Source organism: Lolium rigidum, chromosome 5, assembly GCF_022539505.1.
Source record: "Lolium rigidum isolate FL_2022 chromosome 5, APGP_CSIRO_Lrig_0.1, whole genome shotgun sequence".
Classification (NCBI taxonomy): Eukaryota; Viridiplantae; Streptophyta; class Magnoliopsida; order Poales; family Poaceae; genus Lolium; species Lolium rigidum.
The window spans coordinates 242,348,935-242,375,569 of record NC_061512.1 but is presented as its reverse complement, the minus strand read 5'-3'; the positions used below and the strand labels follow the sequence as shown (position 1 = coordinate 242,375,569).

The 26,635-nt window shown below is 42.0% G+C and overlaps 2 protein-coding genes across 2 annotated transcripts; both read left to right on the top strand.

Annotated features, from left to right (window-relative positions):
* The first annotated feature begins 11,301 nt into the window (after nt 1-11,301).
* LOC124654012 (dehydration-responsive element-binding protein 1A-like) lies at nt 11,302-12,235 on the top strand. The gene has a single exon (XM_047193058.1). The coding sequence runs from the start codon at nt 11,398-11,400 to the stop codon at nt 12,112-12,114; it is 717 nt and encodes a 238-aa protein (XP_047049014.1). The 5' UTR covers nt 11,302-11,397; the 3' UTR covers nt 12,115-12,235.
* Nucleotides 12,236-23,864: 11,629 nt separating this feature from the next.
* On the top strand, nt 23,865-24,849 carry LOC124653409 (dehydration-responsive element-binding protein 1A-like). The gene has a single exon (XM_047192473.1). The coding sequence runs from the start codon at nt 23,956-23,958 to the stop codon at nt 24,643-24,645; it is 690 nt and encodes a 229-aa protein (XP_047048429.1). The 5' UTR covers nt 23,865-23,955; the 3' UTR covers nt 24,646-24,849.
* Nucleotides 24,850-26,635: the final 1,786 nt, after the last annotated feature.

The following is a 26,635-nucleotide window of genomic DNA, read 5'->3' as shown; positions in this document are numbered from 1 at the left end:
TTGCTATTTAATTATCTTCTATGTTATAATATATTGGAGCAAACATTTAAGAAAATAAAATACATTTTACATATCTTGGGGACTCATGGTAAATGTTGGATTGCTAGAGAGCCGATATCAGGAAAAATACAATTCGCCTGACTTTATCATGACAATTGGTGTTTAATTTTATGGAATTAGATTTGCATTGATACATTTTAAACTTGTATCCATTATAATATGCACATTGGATGGAAATAAGAAAGTTTGCTATAAATAAATAATAGCACACCAAGTGTGCCCATGTGTCCATTATTCACCAACAACAATCAGTACCATATCCCACAAGAAGTGTCATTTTGTCGTGAACGACTAGGTGGATAAAAATAGTTTGCTTGATATACAATGCATCGATTGCAACCCACATTAGTGTAGGTGTTGTCTTCGGTATTATTTTAAATATTGCGAGAGGATGCTTCTGTGCTGCAGTTTTTAGAGAATGGAGAACATGGACATCATTTTGCATTGCATATCTCTATGGAAGCTAGTGAGGAGCTTGACTGTTTAACTGATATAGTGCAAAACATTAACAGAGAGGAGGATATGCCAGATCGGTGGAAATATGTTAGGGGCCAAGAGGATTACACGGTGCAAAAAGTTTATAAATTCTATTTTAGAAGTGTGACGCCAATCCATTGTGTTGCACGGATTTTGAAGACCAAATGTACTATAAGCATAAGGTTTCCCTTGACTTCTGTTTATGGACAAATTCAACACTAGGGACATGTTGGTTCATCGAAATTGTCCAATACCTAACAACAAATGTGTATTGTGTGGCACGACAAGGGAAACAAGGGAACATATGTTCTTTGAATATTCTTTCAGCAAACGATGTTGAGATGTCCTTGGCATGACTTGTGATACGTCGCTGGATCTTAGCACTATGATATCCTCTACAGCCACACGATGGACAAGAGCACTATTTCTGGAGTAGGCTATTTTGGGAGCATGGAGCATATGGAAGATAAGAAAGAGGAAACACTTTGAAGGAGTCGTCCCAAACAATCATACTTGGATTAAACTATTCACTTCAAATTTAGATATGTTAGGCTCTAGGGTAAAGGCTGAAGTTAGAGATAAAATTTCTCATTTTGTTGTTTCCCTAAAAGTGTAATTCGGTACTTCTGTAAGTCCTAAGTCCGTCGGGACTTTGTAAATATGTAACTATTGTTCTTTTAATTTATATCTATTCTTTTAATATATTTCAGCAGTAGGAGCCTCTCCTTCTGTAAGTTGTCAAAAAGTATTTTTTTTAATAATTGATAATTGATGTGTGTTATAGGTTTTACTAATATAATGTTTTTCACATTTTATATAGATAATACGATATCTTAACCAACACTACAGCGTGCGCATCATTGTTTTTTTAGTTACAACTTTTTAAAACTGTTTAACCCATGAAAAGAGATGATACATATATTTTGACTTTCTGCTCATTATTTAGTTTCTTAAAATTTATACTAGTATTGTACCGATTGAATGATATGGCAGCTTCCAAGTTGGTAGCAATAGTTTTCGAATACGAGGTTACGTATTAATAATTCACGAATTGAGTTATATTTATTTCAAATCACTTTGGTTTGTAAACTTAACTAGATTTGACTGAAAGTTAACATGATCCTTTGGAAAACCTAAAAAATTATCTGGAAAGCGTAAATGCGAGAATAGAGCATCACTGTGTTGGCAATGCGTAGCTAGTCCACCCTAGTTCGAGCTCTAGGCTCACCAGGGTGCGCAAAGATCTTTCTTTTATAAAAAAGAACTAGCATAGTGGCCCTCGCAAATGCGAGGGCATCACTTTGAGTCTCTTGAAATTGTTTGAAATATAAATTTATAATTTCATAGACACACATGTCATGAGACTGGAAGCTAATAGTTATATTTTAGAATATAGTAAGCAACCATACACATTTAACTTGTGTCTTAATTATTGATATGTCATCTAGGAAAAGTACAATTTCAACGATTTATTGTATGGTCATTCACATATGGAATCATATATAAGTAAAATATCAATCTAGAAATTTAATTCTTTTATATGACACGTCTCAGTGATTGGAAGAAACAGCGAAGTCCTCAGTATTACATATCTTGACCAGATTCCAAATGACACTCACTATTATTTAGTTGTCTAAAAGTTATTGATCTATCATAGTTTCTTAAATATATCTCCATTTTTAAAGCTCTAACATGATGTTAAAACAATCTTAAAGTTTTAAAGTTGTTGGAGTAACTTCGGCTGAGCTCTAGTCTGTTAGTATTTGCTCTATTTGAATTGGTTAAGTAGGCATTTGTCATCTGCGCGCGAAAACATATTAAATTTATAAATCTAACTGTGATCATCGTTTCGCATTTATGAATGCTTTTCTTACATGATAAAACTCTTTACCTTATTTTACCCTTCTCTCAAAGGTATCTCTATTATAAAGTTCAAAATAATATTGCAAAATGCTAGTGTCGACTGTCTGCTTGCTTTCTAGCGCAGTACGTACATGATAGCAAGGTCACTTGCTTGGCAGTGTCGAATTTCCTTCATCCGCTCACCGCGGGGATGGAAAACTGGGTCATCAGTCTCTAAGCCGATGGGGCGGAGGAGGCCATACACGCTTTTCACCGCGAGCTTATGCTACTCACCACCTCATAAATCTTGGGGTGCCGGTTAGCATAGGGTGAGGCGGTGGCGCTCAAGTGATAACCCACAAGTATAGGGGATCGCGGCAGTCTTCGAGGGAAGTAAAACCCAAATTTATTGATTCGACACAAGGGGAGGTAAAGAATACTTATAAGCCTTAACAACTGAGTTGTCAATTCAGCTGCACCTGGAAAAGCACTAGTAACAGGGGTGATGTGAAAGCAGCAGTAATATGAGAGCAATAGTAACAGTAACACAACAGCAGTAGCAATAACACAGGAGCAATGGCACCGGAAAATAGTTGATACTACTTCCAATAACATGTAGAACAAGTATATGATGATGAAAGATGGACCGGGGTTCCCAGCTATCTACACTAGTGGTAACTCTCCAATAACAAGTGTTGGGTGAACAAATTACAGTCGGGCAATTGATAGGATTGAAATAGCATTAAGACAGAATATCAAGATCATTAATCATGTAGGCATGTTTTCCAATTATAGTCGTACGTGCTCGCAATGAGAAACTTGCACAACATCTTTTGTCCTACCAGCCGGTGGCAGCCGGGCCTCTAGGGAATCTCATCGGATATTAAGGTACTCCTTTTAATAGAGCACCGGAGCAAAGCATTAACACTCCGTGAAAACATGTGATCCTCACATCACCGCCATCCCCTCCGGTTGTCCCGATTCTGTCACTTCGGGGCCTTTGGTTCCGGACGGTGACATGTGCATACAACTTGTAGATACAATCTAAGCAATAAGTATAGAGCTCAAATCTAAGATCATGCCACTCGGGCTCGGTGACAAGCATTAAACACAACAAGATTGCAGCAACAATAACTTCATAAACTTTGTAGATAGACAATCATAACGTAACAATCCATCGGATCCCGACAAACACAACACCGATTACATCGGATGAATCTCAATCATGTAAGGCAGCTCATGAGATCATTGTATTGAAGTACATGGGAGAGATGATACCAACTAGCTACAGCTAGAACCCGTAGTCCATGGGGGAACTACTCACGGAGCATGATGGAGGCGATGGCGTTGATGGAGATGGCTTCCGGGGGCACTTCCCTGTCCCGGCAGGGTGCCGGAACAGACACTTCTGTCCCCCGAATTGGAGTTTCGCGATGGTGGCGGCGCCCCTGGAGTCTTTCTGGAGTTTCGTCAATTGGTGTCGCGTTTTTAGGTCGAAAGGACTTAAATAGGCGAAGAGGCGGCGCAGGAGGGGCGACAGGGTGGCACCACACCAGGCCGGCGCGGCCAGGGTGTGGCCCGCGCGGCCCACCTGTGTGATGGCCCCCTGGCTCTCCTCCGACTCTCCTTCGGTGTTCTGGATGCTTCCGGGAAAAATAGGATCTTGGGCGTTGATTTCGTCGAATTCCGAGAATATTGCCCGAACAGCCTTTCTGGAACCAAAAACAGCAGAAAATAGGAACTGGCACTTCGGCATCTCGATAATAGGTTAGTTCCGGAAAATGCATAAAAACATTATAAAGTGCAAGCAAAACATGTAAGTATTGTCATAAAACAAGCATTGAACATCAGAAATTATAGGTACGTTGGAGACGTATCAGCATCCCCAAGCTTAGTTCCTGCTCGTCCTCGAGTAGGTAAACGATAAAAAGAATAATTTTTGTAGTGACATGCCACTTACATAACCTTGATCATACTATTACAAAGCACATGAGATGAATGAAGTGACTCAAGGCAATAATCTATAGTTGCTAACAAATAGATAACATATAGCAAAACTTTTCATGAAGAGTACTTTCAAGACAAGCATCAAAAGTCTCACACAAGAGTTAACTCATAAAGCAATAAATTCAAAGTAAAGGCATCGAAGCAACACAAAGGAAGATTTAAGTTTCAGCAGTTGCTTTCAACTTTCAACATGCATATCTCATGGATAATTGTCAACATAAAGTAATATAATAAGTGCAAATAAGCAAATATGTAAGAATCAATGCACAGTTGACACAAGTGTTTGCTTCTAAGATGGAAGGAAGTAGGTAAACTGACTCAACATAAAGTAAAAGAAAGGCCCTTCGCAGAGGGAAGCAGGGATTAAATCATGTGCTAGAGCTTTTTAAGTTTTGAAATCATATAGAGAGCATAAAAGTAAAGTTTTGAGAGGTGTTTGTTGTTGTCAACGAATGATAGTGGGCACTCTAACCCCCTTGCCAAATAGACTTTCAAAGAGCGGCTCCCATGAAGGACGTTATCTCTACCAGCGAGGTAGATCATCCCTCTTCTCTTTTGTTTACACATGTATTTTAGTTTTATTATTTATGGTTGACACTCCTCCTAACCTTTTGCTTACACAAGCCATGGCTAACCGAATCCTCGGGTGCCTTCCAACATTCACATACCATGAAGGAGTGTCTATTTGCAAAATTAAGTTGCTTACTGATGAATCGAGCAAAACATGTGAAGAGAATTATTAATGAAGTTAGTTAATTAATTGGGGCCGGGAACCCCGTTGCCGACTCTTTTTGCAAAATTATTGGATAAGCGGATGAAGCCACTAGTCCATTGGTGAAAGCTGCCCAACAAGATTGAAAGATAAAACACCACATACTTCCTCATGAGCTATAAAACATTGACACAAATAAGAGATAATAAAATTTTGAATTGTTTAAAGGTAGCACATGAAGTATTTGCTTGGAATGGCAGAAAATACCACATAGTAGGTAGTTATGGTGGACACAAATGGCATAGGTTTTGGCTCAAGGTTTTGGATGCACGAGAAGAATTCCCTCTCAGTACAAGGCTTTGGGCTAGAAAGGTTATTTGAAGCAAACACAAGTATGAACCGGTACAGCAAAACTTACATAAGAACATATTGCAAGCATTATAATACTCTACACTGTCTTCCTTGTTGCTCAAACACTTTTACCAGAAAATATCTAGACCTTAAGAGAGACCAATCATGCAAACCAATTTCAACAAGCTCCGCAGTAGTTCTCCACTAATAGGTTTGAACTACATGAAAAAACTTAATCATGATCTACTTGAGAGCTCAAAACAATTGCCAAGTGTCAAATTATTCAAGACAATATGAGGCATTTTCTGTTTCCAACCAAATAACCATAAGTGATGTAGCTTCCAACTTTTATCATTGAACATTAAAAGTAAAACGAAGAACAAGTGTTCATATGAAAAAGCGGAGCGTGTCTCTATCCCAAACAAGGATTGCTAGGATCCGATCTTATTCAAACAAAAACAAAAATAAAAGCACATAGACGCTCCAAGTAAAGCACATATGATGTGACCGAATAAAAATATAGTTTCAATAGAAGAAACTCGATAAGTTGATGAAGAAGGGGATGCCCAAGGCATCCCCAAGCTTAGACGCTTGAGTCTTCTTGAAATATGCAGGGATGAACCACGGGGGCATCCCCAAGCTTAGACTTTTCACTCTTCTTGATCATATATCATCCTCCTCTCTTGATCCTTGAAAACTTCCTTCACACCAAACTTCTCATAAACTTCATTAGAGGGGTTAGTACTCAAAAAACTTGAATTCACATTGGTCCTGTAGTGACACATTGCAAGAACTCAATAAAAAATTAGCTACAGCTCTCCACGTCTAGAAAGCCTTGCTTAAAGTCCGCAAGAGACAATGCAAAAAACAGAGACAGAATCTGCCAAAACAGAACAGCCAGTAAAGACGAATTTTAAAGAGGTACGTCCGTTGATCAAATCAGAAAACTCAAAACTAATGAAAGTTGCGTACATATCTGAAGAACACGCACGTAAATTGGCATAATTTTCTGAGTTACCTACAGAGAAAACAGCCCAGATTCGTGACAGATAGAAATCTGTTTCTGCGCAGAAATCCAAATCTAGTATCAACCTTCGATTAGAGGCTTCACTTGGCACAACATTGCAATAAAATAAAGATAAGGAGAGGTTGCTACAGTAGTAACAACTTCCAAGACACAACAAAACAGCAGCAAAATAAACACATGGGTTATCTCCCAAGAAGTTCTTTCTTTATAGCCATTAAGATGGGCTCAGCAGTTTTAATGATGCACTCGCAAGAAATAAGAGTTGAAGCAAAAGAGAGCATCAAAAATCAAATTCAAAACACATTTAAGTCTAACCCACTTCCTATGCATAGGAATCTTGTACACAAATAAATTCATGAAGAACAAAGTGATAAGCATAAGAAGATAAAACAAGAGTAACTTCAAAATTTTAAGCATATAGAGAGGTGTTTTAGCACCATGAAAATTTCTACAACTATATTTTCCTCTCTCATAATAATTTTCAGTAGCTTCATGAACAAACTCAATAATATAACTATCACATATAGCATGCTTTTCATGATCCATAAACACATAATTTTTATCAAGCTCAAAAATAGTGCGATTAAAACTTTCAAACACACTTTTATCAATAATATAACAAGATGGTTGATCAATCTCAAGAGATATGGGACTCATAGATAATGTCAAGACCTCTCCAATCCCATTTTCATTAGTAGTACAATTAATATTATCATGTAAAATAGGACCATCATCTAGAGATTTATCATAAACATTTGCAAAGCAAAACTCTTTAGTACCTTGCATTTCGACATCAGGCACAAACAAAGCATTATCATAAGATTTATCAAAGTAGCATGGATTATCATAAATAACAGTAGCATAATTATTCTCACAAGTTTTACTCATAGGGAATATTTCAAGAGAATCCACAGGAACATAACATTCAACCTCTTTCGGTAAGCATGGAGGACAATCAAATAGTGTAAGAGATAAAGAGTTACTCTCATTAGAAGGTTGGCATGGGTAGCTAATCCATTCTTCCTCCTTTTGTTCATCACTCTCCTCTTCTTTTTCATCCAATGAGCTTTCGGGTTCATCAATTTCCTCCTCTTTTTCATCCAATGAGCTTTCGGGTTCATCAATTTCTTCTTCCACGAGTCCCTGCAAATTGTGAGTGCATTCTTGTGCATTAATGAGTCTCTCTTTATAATCAATGATATAAGGATTATCAGTGTAACTTTCATTGCAAAAATTAAGGATAGAAGAGACATAATTTTTAAGGTCGTTACAAACAACACAAATTTCATAATTTTTAACCATGAAGGATTCTATCTCAGAGGCTCCCATAAATATGACAAATTGTTCTACCTCTTCAAACCCAAAATGAATATAGCTATTCCGATTATAGTTCTTAATTAAAAATTCCTCACTAAAGCCACATTGAAATTTAAGATGTTTAGTGTCCTGTTGAGAGCAACAGTTTATATCATGGCGTTTAAGCAAGATTTTAGCAATTGTATTTAATTTTTCTATCACAGCACTCATCACTTTTCCCGCTGTTGATTCTCTATAATTATTATAATATTCTATAAGCTCCAAGTAGGTTGTAGGTTCTCCCATAATAGCAGTTTTTAATTTTTTGGTTTTTCAAATTTTTATGGATTTTCGGGTATATGAGAAAAGTAAAACAAGACAAAAAGAAACTAGACAAAAGTAAACTAAGAAAAATAAAACAAGACAGAAATAAACTAAGCACAAATAAACTAGGCAAAAATAAACTAAGAAAAACAAAGTAAAACAAAATAAAAACGGAGAGAGAGGTAGAGTGTACTCCCCAGGTGAACTTATGAGTAGAGCTATGCCTCCCCGGCAACGGCGCCAGAAAACAGTCTTGATAACCCACAAGTATAGGGGATCGCGGCAGTCTTCGAGGGAAGTAAAACCCAAATTTATTGATTCGACACAAGGGGAGGTAAAGAATACTTATAAGCCTTAACAAATGAGTTGTCAATTCAGCTGCACCTGGAAAAGCACTAGTAACAGGGGTGATGTGAAAGCAGCAGTAATATGAGAGCAATAGTAACAGTAACACAGCAGCAATAGCAATAACACAGGAGCAATGGCACCGGAAAATAGTTGATACTACTTCCAATGACATGTAGAACAAGTATATGATGATGAAAGATGGACCGGGGTTTCCAGCTATCTACACTAGTGGTAACTCTCCAATAACAAGTGTTGGGTGAACAAATTACAGTCGGGCAATTGATAGGATTGAAATAGCATTAAGACAGAATATCAAGATCATTAATCATGTAGGCATGTTTTCCAATTATAGTCGTACGTGCTCGCAATGAGAAACTTGCACAACATCTTTTGTCCTACCAGCCGGTGGCAGCCGGGCCTCTAGGGAATCTATCTGGATATTAAGGTACTCCTTTTAATAGAGCACCGGAGCAAAGCATTAACACTCCGTGAAAACATGTGATCCTCACATCACCGCCATCCCCTCCGGTTGTCCCGATTTCTGTCACTTCGGGGCCTTTGGTTCCGGACGGTGACATGTGCATACAACTTGTAGATACAATCTAAGCAATAAGTATAGAGCTCAAATCTAAGATCATGCCACTCGGACCCTAGTGACAAGCATTAAACACAACAAGATTGCAGCAACAATAACTTCATAAACTTTGTAGATAGACAATCATAACGTAACAATCCATCGGATCCCGACAAACACAACACCGATTACATCAGATGAATCTCAATCATGTAAGGCAGCTCATGAGATCATTGTATTGAAGTACATGGGAGAGATGATACCAACTAGCTACAGCTAGAACCCGTAGTCCATGGGGGAACTACTCACGGAGCATGATGGAGGCGATGGCGTTGATGGAGATGGCTTCCGGGGGCACTTCCCCGTCCCGGCAGGGTGCCGGAACAGAGACTTCTGTCCCCCCGAATTGGAGTTTCGCGATGGTGGCGGCGCCCCTGGAGTCTTTCTGGAGTTTCGTCAATTGGTGTCGCGTTTTTAGGTCGAAAGGACTTAAATAGACGAAGAGGCGGCACAGGAGGGGCGACAGGGTGGCCCCACACCAGGCCGGCGCGGCCAGGGTGTGGCCCGCGCGGCCCACCTGTGTGGTGGCCCCTGGCTCTTCTCCGACTCTCCTTCGGTGTTCTGGATGCTTCCGGGAAAAATAGGATCTTGGGCGTTGATTTCGTCGAATTCCGAGAATATTGCCCGAACAGCCTTTCTGGAACCAAAAACAGCAGAAAACAGGAACTGACACTTCGGCATCTCGTTAATAGGTTAGTTCCGGAAAATGCATAAAAACATTATAAAGTGCAAGCAAAACATGTAAGTATTATCATAAAACAAGCATGCAACATCAGAAATTATAGGTACGTTGGAGACGTATCATCAAGCTAGGTAACAACGACCTAGAGTGGCTGGAGTCCTAGACCATCCGGCGCGCTAGCGACAACCGATCGATGTTGCTTACAATGACCTCCGATTATCCCTAGACCCTGGCGCATCGACCTCTTAGTCATCGGTCGGCATTCGTCGCCGGCAGTCCCTAATTTTTTTTGCCACGATTTATTTTTCGTCGAGAAAAAAAATGAAGTCAGTCCTAGAACTTAAAATCGTAAAAAATCATCCCGTCCAAAAGCACACTCTAAGGTCGTCGGTAGCTAGAGGTTATTGCATCGAATCTTTTTCTTTGACGGATTTTTTTAGCGGAAAGCAGTTGTGCACGGACCGCTACTCATATGAAACTAGCTATAAGCTAGTGCATCACGTCTTTCTTCCTTCTTATCTAGCGGCAATGGTGCTTTTTGGATCTGGCAATGGTGGAGGCTTAACGTCTCTTCATACGTGCATCTAGGCGACGTTGGAGGAGTCTGATGGAAGCCGCTGGTTTTGGAGAGTGCTGAAAATGTAGGGATAGTTATGTATTTTCTATCCTTTCGAATTTTATCTCCAAAGTCTTCAAGACAATTGTTTTATCGTGGTTAATCTTTGAATTCCGACATTTATTTGTTAATATAACTTGATTTTCTAATAAAACACGTGGTTGCTCTCGAAATTAAGTTCCCAGACCCAGGCGATAACACAAGTTGCTAAGTAATCAGATTTTTATTTTTAAATGGAGGGAGCGTCCTAGCCTCTGAATCAAAAATATAAACATACGGAGTACAACTTTTTTTAATTCATTTATTAAACAAATATTTGACAAAAGAATACTCAAAATACCCGATGGCACCACGCAAGACCTGCACACGCGACAACAAGTGAAGGTCATGTCACCTTATTCACCAGAAAACAATTTAAAAACTTCAGTTAGAAGTCGTAAATATCGTATACCTCGAGTCAGCCAGTGAACTAAATGGAAGCTCACTATATTTTATTAGTCTACCTAATCATTTTCGATGCTAAGAATGGGATGCAAAACACCACTGACCATCTAGTAGATCCCATGAATCCGGCACACCAAAAACCGAACTTTGCAAACTGCGGCTCCAAGAACTTTGACAGGTTTAGTAAGACGGCCGCACGTTGGGGCGCAAAGCCAAAGTAATCAGGGAATTTGCACAATCACATTACCAAAGCAAAAGATGTGCTGGAAGTTACTGGTCGTCTAGTGGATTTCTGATAAAATAAAGAAATCGTCCGGTCATCTTCTCCCCTCTCTGTGGCTTCCCGGAATGCATCCCCCTTCGCCGTCTCCAGCCTGTGTCTTCTCAGCCACTGGCTCACTAGCCGCGGTTTGCCCCCTGCGCTTCACCACCTATAAGTAGCAGCTTCCGAAACCACTACGCTCAAATTTCTCATAGCACAGCAAAACCACTTCACTTCGGCAACCAAAAAGCATCAAGAACCCTCCGAGGCTTGTTGGATTGTGATTCGGATCGACACTCTGTTCGCCTTCAGAATATGTGTCCGATCAAGAGGGAGATGAGCGGGGAGTCAGGCTTGTCGTGCAGCGGGGAGTATCACTCGCCCTCGACCTCGCCGGAGCAGCAGCAGGGGCACAGTCAGAAGCAGACGGCGTGGACGAAGCGGCCGGCGGGGCGGACCAAGTTCAGGGAGACGCGGCACCCGGTGTATCGCGGCGTGCGGCGCAGGGGCAATGCCGGGCGGTGGGTGTGCGAGGTGCGGGTGCCAGGGCGGCGTGGAAGCAGGCTCTGGGTCGGCACCTTCGACACCGCTGAGATCGCCGCACGCGCGCACGACGCCGCCATGCTCGCCCTGGCAGGCGCCGGGTCCGCCTGCCTCAACTTCCCTGACTCCGCCGAGCTGCTCGCCGTGCCGGCATCTTACCGCAGCCTCGACGACGTCCGCCACGCCGTCAACGAGGCCCTCGAGGACTTCCTGCGGCGCCAATCGAACGCGGAGGACGCAATGTCCGGCACGTCTTCGTCGACGCCATCATCCTCCTCCCTCACCGACGACGAGGAGTCGTCTTCGCGGGCCGAGGATTCGCCGTTCGAGCTGGAAGTCCTCCGTGATATGGGATGGGACCTGTACTACTCCAGCTTAGCGCAGGGCATGATGCTCATGGCGCCGCCTTTCTTGGCTGCGTCTGCGGCGTTCGGCGATTACGGCGAGGTCAACCTCGCCGATGTACCGCTCTGGAGCTACCAGAGCTAGCTAGTTGGCGCCACTTCAAAAATCCTCCTTTTTTTCATGTCTTGGCTTCCGATGCCAAATTTTGGTGCTGTACGGTCACTGCTTGCAGTTTCTGGTAATGTGATTGTGCAAATTCAGGAAACAGACCATGCCTTTTGATTGACAATTGGTGATCTTTGCATTGTATAGAGCAACCGGACGTTCCGACCGAGGATACTTTGCTCATCAGCTCAACTACGGAGTGCCACACTTAGTTTTTTACTTTTTTAAAACCAAAAACCAAATACAGAAATCTCATAAACAAAATAGAAGAAGGTATTTTCTAAGATAAATATATACCAAATACGGTGTGAAAGCAGAGCTATGTGAATATTCGCCGGAACACAGAGAACGCTTAAACCATGCAAAAAAAAAAAATTAAGCATTCTAGCAATCCAATAAGTTTGTTTCTTAATTCTAGCATGCTGCTCAATTTACTAGAAAAATAGGGGGAAGATTGAACTATGCAACCTCGTCAATGCATGAATAATTACATGGTCGCTAGTTTTGGGATGAGCCGCTTTGGAAGTTCGGCTTGACAAGTAGGTTGTGTAATGGATCTATTGAATTTGGCCATGCACATCAACCCTAAAACGAAAAATTCATTCTTGCTGGAATGGGAAATTTCATTTCCTTGTTTGTTGTGCCGGAACATGTTGTTCCATTCCTTTTCGTTTCCGCCAAAACATTTTCATTTCCATTTTGTTTTGAAAAATTCTATTTTTTTTTTCATATTTCCATTTTGTTTTGGTTTTTATGCGGAAAAGTGAGAAAGTTTCCGCTCCATTTTCATGTCTATACATGATGAGAACTGCTTTTGGCTTGCGTATATATAAATCTTTGCCTTTAGGATATTAGCGACGATATAATTATGTTTGGAAATTGACTAAATGGTATTGAGAATAAAATCTAAACAACAGATACGAACCTGAATTTTTGCTTTAATGTGGGCTATATGAAATTGTCATAATAAATTGTGTTTAACAGAAGTATGAATGCTCATTTTCTACATGTTATCCGTATGGTTCGCACTTGATACACGAACGGCCCTACCTTATATTGGAGACGCAACGGACGCACATAGATTATGGATGCAGCCAACTGAAGATGGTTCCTCGGCTTATTTACCACTACGGTGGTTGGCGGCTTACTAAGAGTTCAACATGCATAAGCGTCACAAGTTTATTTTATTCGGGCTGGTGGATCTTTGTGTACACCTTGGGTGATCCATGAGATGTATTACTCTTGAACTATGAAACTTTGCAATAAAACGATTGTGTGTAATTGATGCATATGCCGGGGCCCGCTCCCCATTCCGAAAAGGCGATGCTAGTGCAGATGATCGTTCTTACCTTCTTTCAAATACAAACTTCGAAGAAGAAAGATAAATTACTGCCCCACCAAAATCATGTGCCCCTTGGATCGGTATATGATGGTGCACTCTACATGAAAATCATTCACTACAGCCGCAAATACATCATTCAAACACAAATTTAAACTACTACTCCTTCCGATGATTAAAACTCAAGCCGAAAAGATAATACAAAGAACATAACTCGAGTGCATTCAATTGACATAGCTTCTACTTCTTTGGAGTCATCAATGTTTTGTGATGAGAAATTGTACGATTGTTCGATGCCTTCCCGTGCAATGAAAACCCCGATCTTCGGCCTTAGGTGTAGTGGAATTCCGGCGGAGTCCTCCCGTTTTTCCTCTATAGTGTCAGTCATTTCCATCTGAAGTGAGCTCGTTCGTGCTCTTAAACATCGACACTCTCTATCGTTAGCCACTTGGTGGTTGCGATCTCCTTGGCCTCCCGTTGGCTTGCCTTCCGCCTCCCATCTTTCTTTAAAGATTCCAATGAAGGTTCACAGGAAATCCCTTGAAATTTCTCTAACGAATGACCAAGTCCCCCTTTTCCATCATAAGAAACCAGACGTCAATATAAAGAAAAATGAGGATGACATTTATGGACGATGAACCAATTCAGCGAATGGTTGTACAGGGCGAGAGAGGCTAGCCTCGGCAAAGAGTAAGCCAATGATGATGAAGAGATAGAGAGGGTACATATAGGCTAGAGCCGACGACATGTGGGGTTGGGAGGATGCTGCCTACGCGGTACATGTCTACCTTCAAGCGGGGCTGCCCCAAACTTCCCACGAATATGGGAGCATGGATGAGAGTGGACAAAACCACGGACAGTTTGGGACAATGGTGAGATATGCACGATGAATTTTTTGAACAAAGATGCATTTCTTGTTCATTCTCTTTTAAACTGATGAAGGGAGCAGGTTCAAAGCCCATTGACTCAAGTCTCCTTTTTCGCTCGTTAGAAATCAGCACGTGAACACTACAGAAAATATGAACATGGCATTCATGCGCGAATGTAGAAGAATTTTAGTGTGTGTGGTGAGATTTGGTGAACATGAGCACCAGTTATCCCATTTTTGTAAGAAATGTAGGAAACGTTTCAAGATTATGAAAGCAAATCCTGATGTAGACCGTGATGTATACCACTTACATGCAAAGCATTAATTAAAATAATGTGTTTATTTATATATTATTATTTCCGTGTAGTCCACAATACAAATTCGTAATGTGATTTTGCATGTTTGTAGGGTATATCTCATTGACAAAGTTTAGAATTATTTACATTTTTTAGAAAAAAATATAAATATGCTTTTTAATGCTTTTACAAAATAGAGAGATCAGTCAAGCTCATGTGCAAGAACAACTTTTGGAATTTTAGTATGCTGACCAATTCAGGCTAGGCAGACCAACACCCTGTATATATGAGGTGTGACGTCGCAAGCCTCGTTGACATCCAGCCAGCCCATCTCACCTGCATCTTCAAGAGGCAAAAGCTAACCCTGATATTTTCTTTGACCTCCTAGAAAGTCAACAGCTCGCTCGCATAGAAAAATTAGTTCACATCCGGCTCCTTAGCTAAAAAAAGTCAGCGCCTATTTTATTGCCCAACAAAATGTCAGCGTCTAACTTATAGTTTGTAGAATTCCTCTGCTCAGTCAACTCAAAAGCGTGAGCTCAATGTCCAGTCGTCAAAGGCGTTCCACACTTGCTGCAGTCGTACCACTTGCGTATTCTGAAGCCACGAAAGGCCGCCTGACTAGCTGCTTGTTTTGTTGGTTGCCGATCGATGATGTCATCGCTGATCGTATTTCGTAACAGCGACGCATATTAATCTTCGGTCTCATCTCCAACTTGGATGCCAGACCGTCTCGTCAGGCGTCAGCCATATGCTGTTGACGAATTAAACCTGAACAAGAACTGTTCTCCCCATGGCCAGATTCAGTGATCGAGAGTACAGTATTATGAAACTGACCACGTACAGAGTGCTGTTACAAACCAACGACTCGCCTGTAAGAAATGTACTCCGTATCTTTTATCTCTAAATAGGAGACCCCCACTACATGATTTTGCTGTGATATGATGAAGCCACGTCACCCCGTAACATTCTTTTACAAGGATCTCTGTCCAACGGTCCAGACATCGTTCAGTAGTTTTGTTCCATCTTCTCTTCAGCACCACTTCCGGCCTTCCACCTCCTATATTCTCCAAGGCAGGTTTGTGCCATAACTCCTATTGATTGCCTCCTCTTCAGCTCCTACGTCTAATGGAAATCAATGTTTTGTGTAAGAAACCAGTTGATTTCCGCTCCTCCTCATCTTCTCCATCAAACAAATGCAGGAGTAACTGAAGCAAGTGCTCCCCCTTTTAATCAGTGGAGAAGCCCCGTTCTATTCGTCATCCCCAATCTCCACAACCTCGTGTCTGCATCCATGCTCGAGATTCTCCACGTTTTGCACTCGGAAAATCTAAAAGTTTGATGGGACGAATTGATCTACGGGCTGTCGACATCATTCTATGTTTGTACCGCATTTGTTGGCCTTCGCCGTGCCTCTGATCTGTTTCAGGTCCCTCCCCGTCTCAGGTTCTTCCTAATCTCCCATCCCCAATCTTCCTACTATGCTGCTTCTTTACTACAAGAATATCATCCTGCACGTTATTTGATGGAATGACTGTAAGGTCACTTTATTAAAACAACACTACGGTTGATTAGCATTTTAGCACGCAAATCACAAGAAAGTAGACTGTTGTTCCAAATCTGCAGCTTCAGCTTTTTTCTATCATTGTATCTGCAGTAATCTCACTGAGTACTTTTCTTTGAGTGGATTCATGAATGTTGGAGCAACATCTATTCATTTCATCCTAGGTATGCTGTTATGTGTAAGTATACCGAATGGAATCTCAATTATCTTGAAGAAATATTACTAATTTATGTTGTGCAGGTATGCTAATCAGTACCCTTGGCCAGCATAAACGGAAGCCATGGGTTTATATTTCATCTTAACTTCAAAATCACAAGTCTGAGTTCTGAAAGTTTCCCACTGGGCAAATATATATTCCATTTCAAAGGACCTTGCCACCTACATCTCAGTCAACCAGACCAGAAACCATGGATGCTTATTCGATCAGGCAGTATTTTCATTTGATGAGTTGCTATTGATGATGTTGTGTTTGTCAGATTACCCAGGCTACTACTGCACAAATTCGCAAAAGAAGATGTATTGCTGGGGTAGCTAGATGTGGAGCACATCCACTACAGCGTGATGTTATATAACAAAACCATAACTGTTTCTTCAGTTATTCTGTATATATAGTGGAACACTAAGATTTTCTTTTGAAACGGTTTCTATTTTAGTCTGCAAGTGCAAGACACAAGCAGTTCTAGCCCTCATCAGACATCATTTTAACCACTTTCAGATAATAAGTTGTGTTTTTATATATTATAAGAAAAACTTGCTGAGTTGATGTTGATGCGTGTCTGCTAGACTCTAATCTATGCTCACAGTTAGCCAATATTTTCTCACAAAGTTCTCATTCTTTTGTAAGGTATGGGACGATATATCTCTCTTGCAACAGATTTTCATTGTAAATTGGTTTATATGTATATGGAATTTGGCCATCCGATTTAGTTTCTTTACATTTAGCCATCCTCTTAACTGTACACGTTTTTAGTAGAATTAGCTCCGAATCGTATCAAGAGAAGTATATTATTATTTTTAGGTCTCCATCATCGTATACATGAAGTGTGTGGTGCCATTATCTGTATAAGTATATTTAAGTTAGCTATAATTTTCACATGTTGTTGTGAGTGCGCTTGCATGGCTAAGTGGTTACAACACTCAAAGTTAGTCATTGTCCATAAACCATGCATCTAAGATGTTCCATATCATGGTAGGTAGGCTTATGTGTAGTTTCCTTTGGCTCCGACGAATATATCATCTGCCAAAATTTCAATGTTAGCAAGTGGACAGCGAAATAGTAAAAAGACATGGTTTCATAGGCTTAGCCTTTAGCATGGCTGAAAATTTGGTGTGCTTGAGGGAAATACAATTATCCGATTACAATCATATTGCAACCTTTGTTTTGTTGGACCAAATGGTAAGAAAACATTTTAGAATAAATGCTTTTCTATTGTATTATTGGTTTGACAAACAATATAACTATCATTTGGCTCGCTGATGTCACAAAGTCCTATACTGGTAAATTATTTCCCTTTATCTCTTATTTGTCCACTAAGAATGCACATCACTTTTTTAAAAGTTTAACATAATAATATCTCGCCGCAACGCGCGGGGTATCATCTAGTTAATTTAAGACCCATTACCCATATCTGGTTTGCCATCAGACTGTCGTCAAAGTAAGCCCGAACAAGCATTGTTCCGTGCATCCGAGGCTCAGAGGTACTGTATTAATTTGTCGAGCAAAATGCGACCACGTTATCTGAATTTAGACTGCAAATACGGTCACCGATCTTCTGAATATGTGACGTACGCTATCTAAATACAGCGTAGTGCTCATTTAAGTTATTGGCTCCCCGTACAGCGATGTATTCACTGGCGTGGCTAGATATGGACCCATTTGTCAGTCTCATACCTTGACTAGGGACATTTTTCAAATGGTTACAAACAACTAGGCTTAACTGCAAAAATAGTAAAGAGTTAAGGTTCCGGGAGGAAGAAGGGGATGTAGCTTGCTCTGCTCCCGGCAACTCAAAGGAGGTGGGGTGCGCTCGTAGTCATAGGTAGTTTTGCCCTTTGACCCACCTCGTCGTTGTTAGTTGTCAGCTACAGGGTTTTTAGCCTACACTGCTACATATCAACAAAGATTATCTCGAAATCAAACATCTGTCGAGATGTTAACCCTAATTCATCCAAACTTTGTGTTTCTAAACAAGAGCGAAAAAATATCCCTCACTTTTCAAGATGAATGAACAAATCCTAGTTATACCCTCGCGTGCCCTAGAAACCTTGGGTGTTACAACATGACTACCGGTGTGGACTCGACGGCAGGCACCCAACGGGGCCGCGTGGCTCCGGATTTGACAGATGGGTGAATGCGACACATAGTGGCGGTGGTCATTGAGGGGATGTCGAACGGCGCGTCGGCGCGTGCGGGGAAAGAGGAAAGCTGAAATTACCCCTCCTGCCAACCGCTAGAAGAATATCCAAGGTACCAGATATTGAGTCGTTCAAACTGCATATACGTGGGTTTTGGAGCCCTTTATTCGGTTTACGGCAAAAAGGTTTTCTTGGCCAGATCTTTTATGGTCTCTGTTAGGATGTCTTTTAGGTCTAAAACAGGAAAACGGAGGTTACCTTAAGGTTTTGCACGTTTCACGGTATCTCTATCTGCTAGAGGCACCCTAGTGGCAAATAGTATTAGAGCACTAGGTTTCAGATTAGTTAACTCACGGATCATTGGAGAAGAGATAATTATGCATCGACAAATCACTTTCTAATTCATAAAATTAACTTTATCTGATCGAAAGTTAGCTCGACCCTTCAGATGAAAAAAGATGATGCATCCCACTTTTTTTGCGAAATTCCACCGATCTATTAAAAATCATCAACATTAGTACAAATAGCCTAAAAGTAATAAAAATTATAAATAGGTACTTGAACCACCTAGCCAAGACTACAAACACTAGCACGAGCCGAAGGCGTGCCGCCGTCCTCGCCCCTCCATCACCGGAATTGGTAAAGCTTGTCGTAGTAGAGTTTATTGTAGTAGATAGACGGAAAGTGATCGTTCTAAGGCTCAAAGGACCAGTGCACTATAATAACAACCATCACCAATGATGACAACTACACCAACGAATACGAAAACCGACTGAATCATAAAAGATTCACCGGACAAAGAACTCCATGTGCCCTCCGTTAGCGTTAGATGCACCACCGGAACGAAGATAGGACGGGTAGTATCTTATTCTAATTACAAGATGTAGCCATCAGATTACCATCCCGAAAAAACACTAAAAACAACTTAAACAAAGAACGAAAACTCTCCACCGATGAGGGACCGTGGTCCGCCACAGTTTCAAGTTCCAAGGGCATCGGAAGTGGAGCGAACCGACCAGAATGAACCCAGATCAGAATGAATCCGAATCGTGATACCAAATTGCATCTCTTATTTTAATGAAGCCCCTACTAATCACACGAGCTAGAAACCCACAAGGAGCTAGTGTAGACAGCCTTCGTCGCTGCCGCGGTTGTCGCCGTCGCCGTCCCCCGCCCCCTAGCGGGAACCACCACTAAAATATACTGTACTTGTCTCAAAAAAGAAGAAAACTCCACGGCCAGAGGCGGAACGGGAAGAATCCTGGCAGGCAACAGAGAGCAGGGGATGCTAATCTCTAGCAAACTCCTTTTTCTTTTGTACATACTCTTTTACTGAAAAATAATAAATACATCTCAGTGGGTTATTCAGCCTCAAAAACAGAGAGCAGGGGATGCAGCTGGGTTGGTAGGCGCTCACGGCCAGCGAGCGTACGAACGGGCACGGACGCGTACGAACCATTACTTTTTGTTTGGTATACAGTATTAAAAACCGCGATTTTTCAGTATGGGTAGCGAGTGCGCACGAGATGGGATGCGCATGCGTCCCCTCCCGCAAGTTGGGATTGGAAAAAGTGGTGTTTTGGCTTCAACTGACGGACCTCACAAGTGGTACGCCGGTATGGGACGGGGATGGGAGGCGACCCATTCGCCGCACGCGAGTCAGCCCTCCGTTCAGTGCTTCCGCCGCTTCCTCTCGATACCGGGGTCGATCAGGATGCTGGGCGGTCTTGGTTTGGAGTGGCGGCCCCAGCCACGTCGCCACCGGCACACTGATGAATATACATCTTATATTTTCCTATTGTGTGTTAACACTTGGAATATACATCTTCTTTTTTTTAGGGATGGAATATACCTCTTCTTGTGTTCCATAATTACTATCAGAAAAATCAAACTACTGCCGCTGAAAAATTATGATTATGTTTCGTTACCATAAGCACATTCCATCTAGAAATACTAAATCTCGGTGAACTAACTGGAATCGTTGCACTACGATGCTGATTCTAAATACTCCGTATCTCCTTGTAACTCATGAACGACATCAAATAGGCTTTGGTGCAACTAAAATCGTCCATGGGGCAATGCAACGCTTGGAATTTTTCTTTTCTTTTTTGTGATGAAATGTCTTAAGGTACAATAGGTACAACAATAACAAGTTGAGGACGTTGCGGGCTCCATATTAGCATTTAAGAATGGGAAAGTCCATGATGATCACTTAGGAACATGGGATTCTATTATGCATGTTGGAATTTGCTCGTGAGGCTTGGCCCTATATATGCATTGCTGAACTAGATAAGACTAAAGTTTAATCTCACACTGCTAGTGAGAAAGTCGGAGTGATTTAGAAGGTGTGCTTTTTTACTCTCCCTAAGGTGTCAGAGGAGAGGAGGCTCTCATGCACTCCACCTTTTACGACGCCCGCTCGTCTCGTCACGATGCGTCGCGGGATTGAGCCGAGCAAAGCTCCTATCTATGTATCTCTTTTATATTTTTGTTATTTGGGAAATTAATCGTATATTAATTTGTGGGTTATTAATAGACGTGTTACTTAGTTGTCTCCACGTTCTCTTCATTGTGGAATGCTGTGTTGCATGACTCAGACACAAGTTGTATTCCATGACCTACCCCGCCTGCACTAATCTGAGACGTAAACCCTAGCCACAATACAGAAACACATGCGACCACCTTCTTCAAGAACCTTGCTTTGTCGCTATCATCTTAATCATCCCTTCCTCCGGCGTGCACCGTAGGACAGGACCACATGCATCTGGAACCACACCTCTCATAGACATGTACGAGCGAGGGGCGATCAAGTTTTTGGGAAGCGATTATGTGCGACTACTGGCAACACGATGTCATTCAACCACGAGTTTCCAGAGGACAACTTCTTCCTGAACATCAACGACCTCTTCGGCCAGATCAACAGGGGAGAAAACACCGCCGCCGCTGCTGAAGATGCATCGTATGTGACACTCTTCACTCTCTATCAGATCTTGCTAGAGTTTCAGGCTATTGAGTTTGGAGTAGATGTTATCGGTATATCCTGTTTAGATGCAATTATGCTCATCTACTCTATTAGTATACATGATTAGTTTAATTAGTTTAGATGCAATTATGTTCGAAAATTTTCTTATATATTCAACAATCCAGGCCACCTCCCTTTGATGGTTCGCATTATAAAAGATAGGGCACGAGAGCGGTTCCCCGGTTTCAAAACATGAACTGCTATAGCGCCACTCTTGGCAAATCTGAGAGGGAGCATAGTTCTGCACATCGGGAAGCTTTCGGGAAAATCGATGACATGTTTAAGGCGGCTCTCTTCAGTGTTCTTGGGGACAACATGTTGACCCGTATATGGCATTTGATAATGGTAATGACCCGTGGGATGCGCTCAAGGCTAAATTTGGGTTCTCGGACATTGGCACTAAGTTGTATGTCATGGATCAATTATGTGACTACAAGATAACTCATGAGCACTCCATGGTTGAGCAAGGTCATGCGATACAACCACTTGCAAAATAACTTGAGTAGTTCAAGTGTACCTTAAAAAAATTATGGTCCGAGGCATTATTGCCAAGCTTTCTCCCTCGTGGAGGAATTTTGCTACTTCTATGAAACATAACAAAATAATAGTTTTCCGTTCAAGTTTCATTGGGTCTCTTCATGTGGAGAAAAAAGCAAGAGCAAAGAACACACGTGGTCGAGGATTTAAGGGAGGTTCTAGTGCCAATGTGGTACAAAAGAAAAACTTAGATCACACAATTGACTTGGTTCGAGAAGAAGCGAGCCATCATCCTCCAAAGTAATTTTGGATCGCACATATGTATCTCTATCCTACTTTGCCTATTTAACATTGAAACTTGAGTCCTTTTGCACATGGATTCGACAATATCTTACTGAACAACTTAATCTCCTAATGTGGCCTTTTTTGGGGTATATTCTTAGTTTCTATTGCCTCTTTATCTCATATATTGGCCTATTTAGGTGGAATTTGGGGCAACAAAACATACTGACCAAGGCGGACCAAATGCGTCAGCCCGCAGAGGCAGCCCCTGACCGAAACGAACACATGTGACCGGACAACCATTTTCATTTCTATGGTCCGATCCAAACAGACCAAAATGGATATATTTGGTGCCCGAAATGGATCGGACTGCTAGAGACGCCCTAAGATTTTCTACGTCAAGTTCAAATATAGTATAACAGCCGCACGCTGGGGCGCAAGGGTGAAACCTCGAAAGTAAGCACGGACAACCACAAAACGATAAGACCAAAGAAAAAAAACAAGGATACAAGTAAGAGATTGTTTGATTCAAAGCATTTTTAAAACAATTTTGTAGGATTCTTACCTTAGGACTTTTTCTATAGAGACCATTTGATTCAAGCGATTGAACCCTCCAAATTTTCTATGAACTTCTTTCGTATACTACAATTACAGATGATTTTTAGTAAAAGGCTAGATTTGTTGGAAACATTTCTATGTGTCTATCATAACTATTCTCATGCACTCAACTTTTACAGAAATCTCCTTCATTTTTTCTATGATGCAACCAAACATCTTCCTTTATTCATGTAGGATATCACATGCTATAACATATTGTTCCTTCGTTCTTCCTAGTCACATGGTTTTAAAATGCTTTGAAATAAACATATCCTTACTGGTCGTCTAGTGGGACCCCTGATATAAAAATTAAAAGAATTCATCTCGTCACTCTCTAATCTGTTGACTACATATAGAGTTGAGTTGACGCCAAAAGATCCCCCTCCTGAAGTGATCATAGATCTTTGAGTGACGCCTCACTTCATCAAGAATCAAACCATAGGTCTAACACTTTCGTTATCTCATAAAAACAGAATACTTTTTGGTGGGAGATGATTTTTCGTCTATAGCGAAACATTTGTGGTGATTTTGTTAATTTTAAGGTCCGTCGAATCAGTTTCTGAAACTCGATTTCTCAAAAATGCTGATAAAAGTAGTAGGACACTCGATTTTTTAGTGTCAGCAATAGTAAAATCGGCGGGACGCTGGCAAAACCACGGAAGTAAGCAGAGACAGCCAGAAAATGATAAGGATGGAAGGTACTGGTCGTCTAGTGGGATGCCTGATCCGTAGAAATAAAGAAATCGACGGGGATGTCACTCTACAAGTCTCCCTCTCCATTCCTCTGCTTCCCGGGATGCATCCTCCTTCGCTGTATCCAAGCTGTGTTCTCTCAGCCACTAGCTCGCTCGCCGCGCTTTGCCCCCTGCGCGCCACCACCTATAAGTACGCGCTCCCGATGCAGCTCTGCTCAAATTTCTCAACGCTAAGCAGAACCACTTCACTTGAGCAACCAAATCTTCCCGAACTTCCGAGGCTAAGCTCCTTGTTGGACTGTCAATCGATCATCAGAGGAAGAAGATGTGTCTTATCAAGGAGATGAGCGGGGAGTCGGGCTCGCCGTGCAGTGTGGACTACTACTCTCCCACGACGTCGTCGGAGCAGCTGCAGGGACGGAAACAGGCGGCGTGGACGAAACGGCCGGCGGGAAGGACAAAGTTCAGGGAGACGCGGCACCCGGTTTACCGCGGCGTGCGGCGCAGGGGCAATGCCGGGCGGTGGGTGTGCGAGGTGCGCGTGCCGGGACGGCGCGGGAGCAGGCTCTGGGTCGGCACCTTCGACACTGCCGAGATAGCCGCGCGCGCGCATGACGCCGCCATGCTCGCCCTGGCCGGCGCCGGGGCTGCGTGCCTCAACTTCGCCGACTCCGCCGAGCTGCTCGCCATGCCGGCCTCTTACCACAGCCTCGATGAGGTGCGCCACGCCGTCACCGATGCCGTCGAGGACTTCCTGCGGCGGGAGGAGGACGCGCTGTCTGGCACGTCGTCGTCCACGCCCTCCTCCCCCCTCACCGATGACGAGTCGTCTTCTTCACGGGCCGAAGATGCGCTGTTCGAGCTGGAAGTCCTCAGTGATATGGGGTGGGACCTGTACTACTCGAGCTTGGCGCAGGGCATGATGCTCATGGCGCCGCCTTCCGCGGCTGCTTCGCTCGCCGATTACGGCGAGGCCATCCTCGCCGATGTGCCGCTCTGGAGCTACCAGAGCTAGCTAGTTCGCGCCACTTCGAATTCTGCCTTCATATTTTTGTTGTCGTCTTGGCTTCCGATGCCAAATTTTGGTGCTGTACGGTCACTGTTAGTAGTTTCTGGTAGTGTGATTGTGCAAATTGAGGACAAGAGCATTGCTTTTGACTGTTGACTTGCCACAATCGGCGATCTTTGCATTGTATAAAACGACCGGAGCTTTTTTTTTCCTGAAAACTTCAGGCTTTTTCTGACGAAACTATTCCAGCACCATCAGCTTGGAGGCTGGTCGTGAGGAAACTGGGTGCGAGGTCCATCCAACAGGACGTCTCCTCCTGCGTGCACATCAGTTCAACTATATACGCAGCTCTACATAAATCTCGTATTTTTTGAAATATTCAGAAACGGTATTTACAGTTTAAAATAAATCTAAAAACAAATCGAGATGTAGAAAATGTTGTGTTCTATGCACATGCAAAATTTCAACCCGGAATATCTTATATATCGAGTTGTGCAAAAAATGACTACATCTTTAGTGGCGAAAAATACAAAATCTCAAAATCTATCAGATTTTATCATTTTTGTGCCGAACTAAATATAAGGTATTTCGAGTTGAAAATTTGCATGGTTCATATCACAACATTGTCTGTATGATGTTGATTTTGAATTTTGTTGAAAAACAAACTACATGTAGCTTGGGCTATAAAATTCCACTCATGAGAGTCTTGCTTTAGGAGATACTAGGTAGTACACCCGACAATCTGTGCCTTCTTTAAAAAAAAGTAATAAACAATCATTTGCCCCACTAAAGTGTCGAGGCCCTCGGATCGTCATCTAGCGATTTACATGAAAATCCTCCATTACTGGAAAAATGTGGTGTTTTTTATATGACATGTTATGTGGACAATTGGAAGTTAGTTGCCATGCAAAAACACTTACTAGCTCGCTCCGGAATCAAATAGCAGAAGTTGGAAACCTATATCATCGGACAAATGGAGGATGTATGGTGGATAATTGTTATCGACAAGTGGTACGGATATCATATAGTACCATGTTACCTAAGGGTTCCCCCATTTTAACTTTTTTGTCCACATGATCCTTCTCGTAAAATCGGCAACATACAAACCAATACGTATGATTTGAAATAATATGTTCAAATACATAACTGAAACAACATAGCTCGAGCACATAGTTAAACACATTTCAAAATCATAACTCAAAAAGAAATTCAAATTACTAGTTCAAACACAAATACAAAATGATAATACAAACAACATAGCTCCATCACATTCGATTCAACTAACTTTCAGTAATGAGAAACTGTACGGGGAGACATCGTTCCGTGCGATGAAAGACCCCTCCTCCTCGGCCATAGGGGGCACTAGCAGTATCCTCCAATCCTTCTTGGAGAGTTAGCATCCCACATCATCTATAGTGTCATCAAGTTCCATCTCGCTAGTCTTGAATTGAGCTCCTTCATGCTCCTTGACAACTGATCTCTTTGTCATGAGATTTTACCTGTTGCGATCTCATCAGCCTCCCAATGGTACGCTTCGCACCTCTGCTAGAGCCGATTACCTGCTATGATCTCATGCTTATCCTTCCGGACGTCTTTCCCCAACTCCCTAGTTAGGTGAGCCTCCTCACGCTCATAATCTTGCTCCTTGGCAAGGCATTTGGCTTGCTCTCATTCGTATAGCTTTGGGAAAGGAGCATGATCTACAAGATGGTACAATGAACTTGTCATGTGATCACGTCGTCGCCACAAATGTGGGAGGGGTGGTATTTGCAGGCGATGGCGACAAGCTTGTAGCTGAGAGCCTTAGAGAAGGAGGCCGACACATGGAGGGAGGCAACTCGATACGTGCATGAAAGGCTTGTGTCCCCTTGTTCGAGCTCATGCACTGAGGCACTTGATATGAGCTATCAGCCGGAGCTTGGCCTCATCTCCACATGGCTAGGAGAGGCATAAGATGAAAAGGAGTGATGTTGTCACGGTGCCAAACGACAACAAC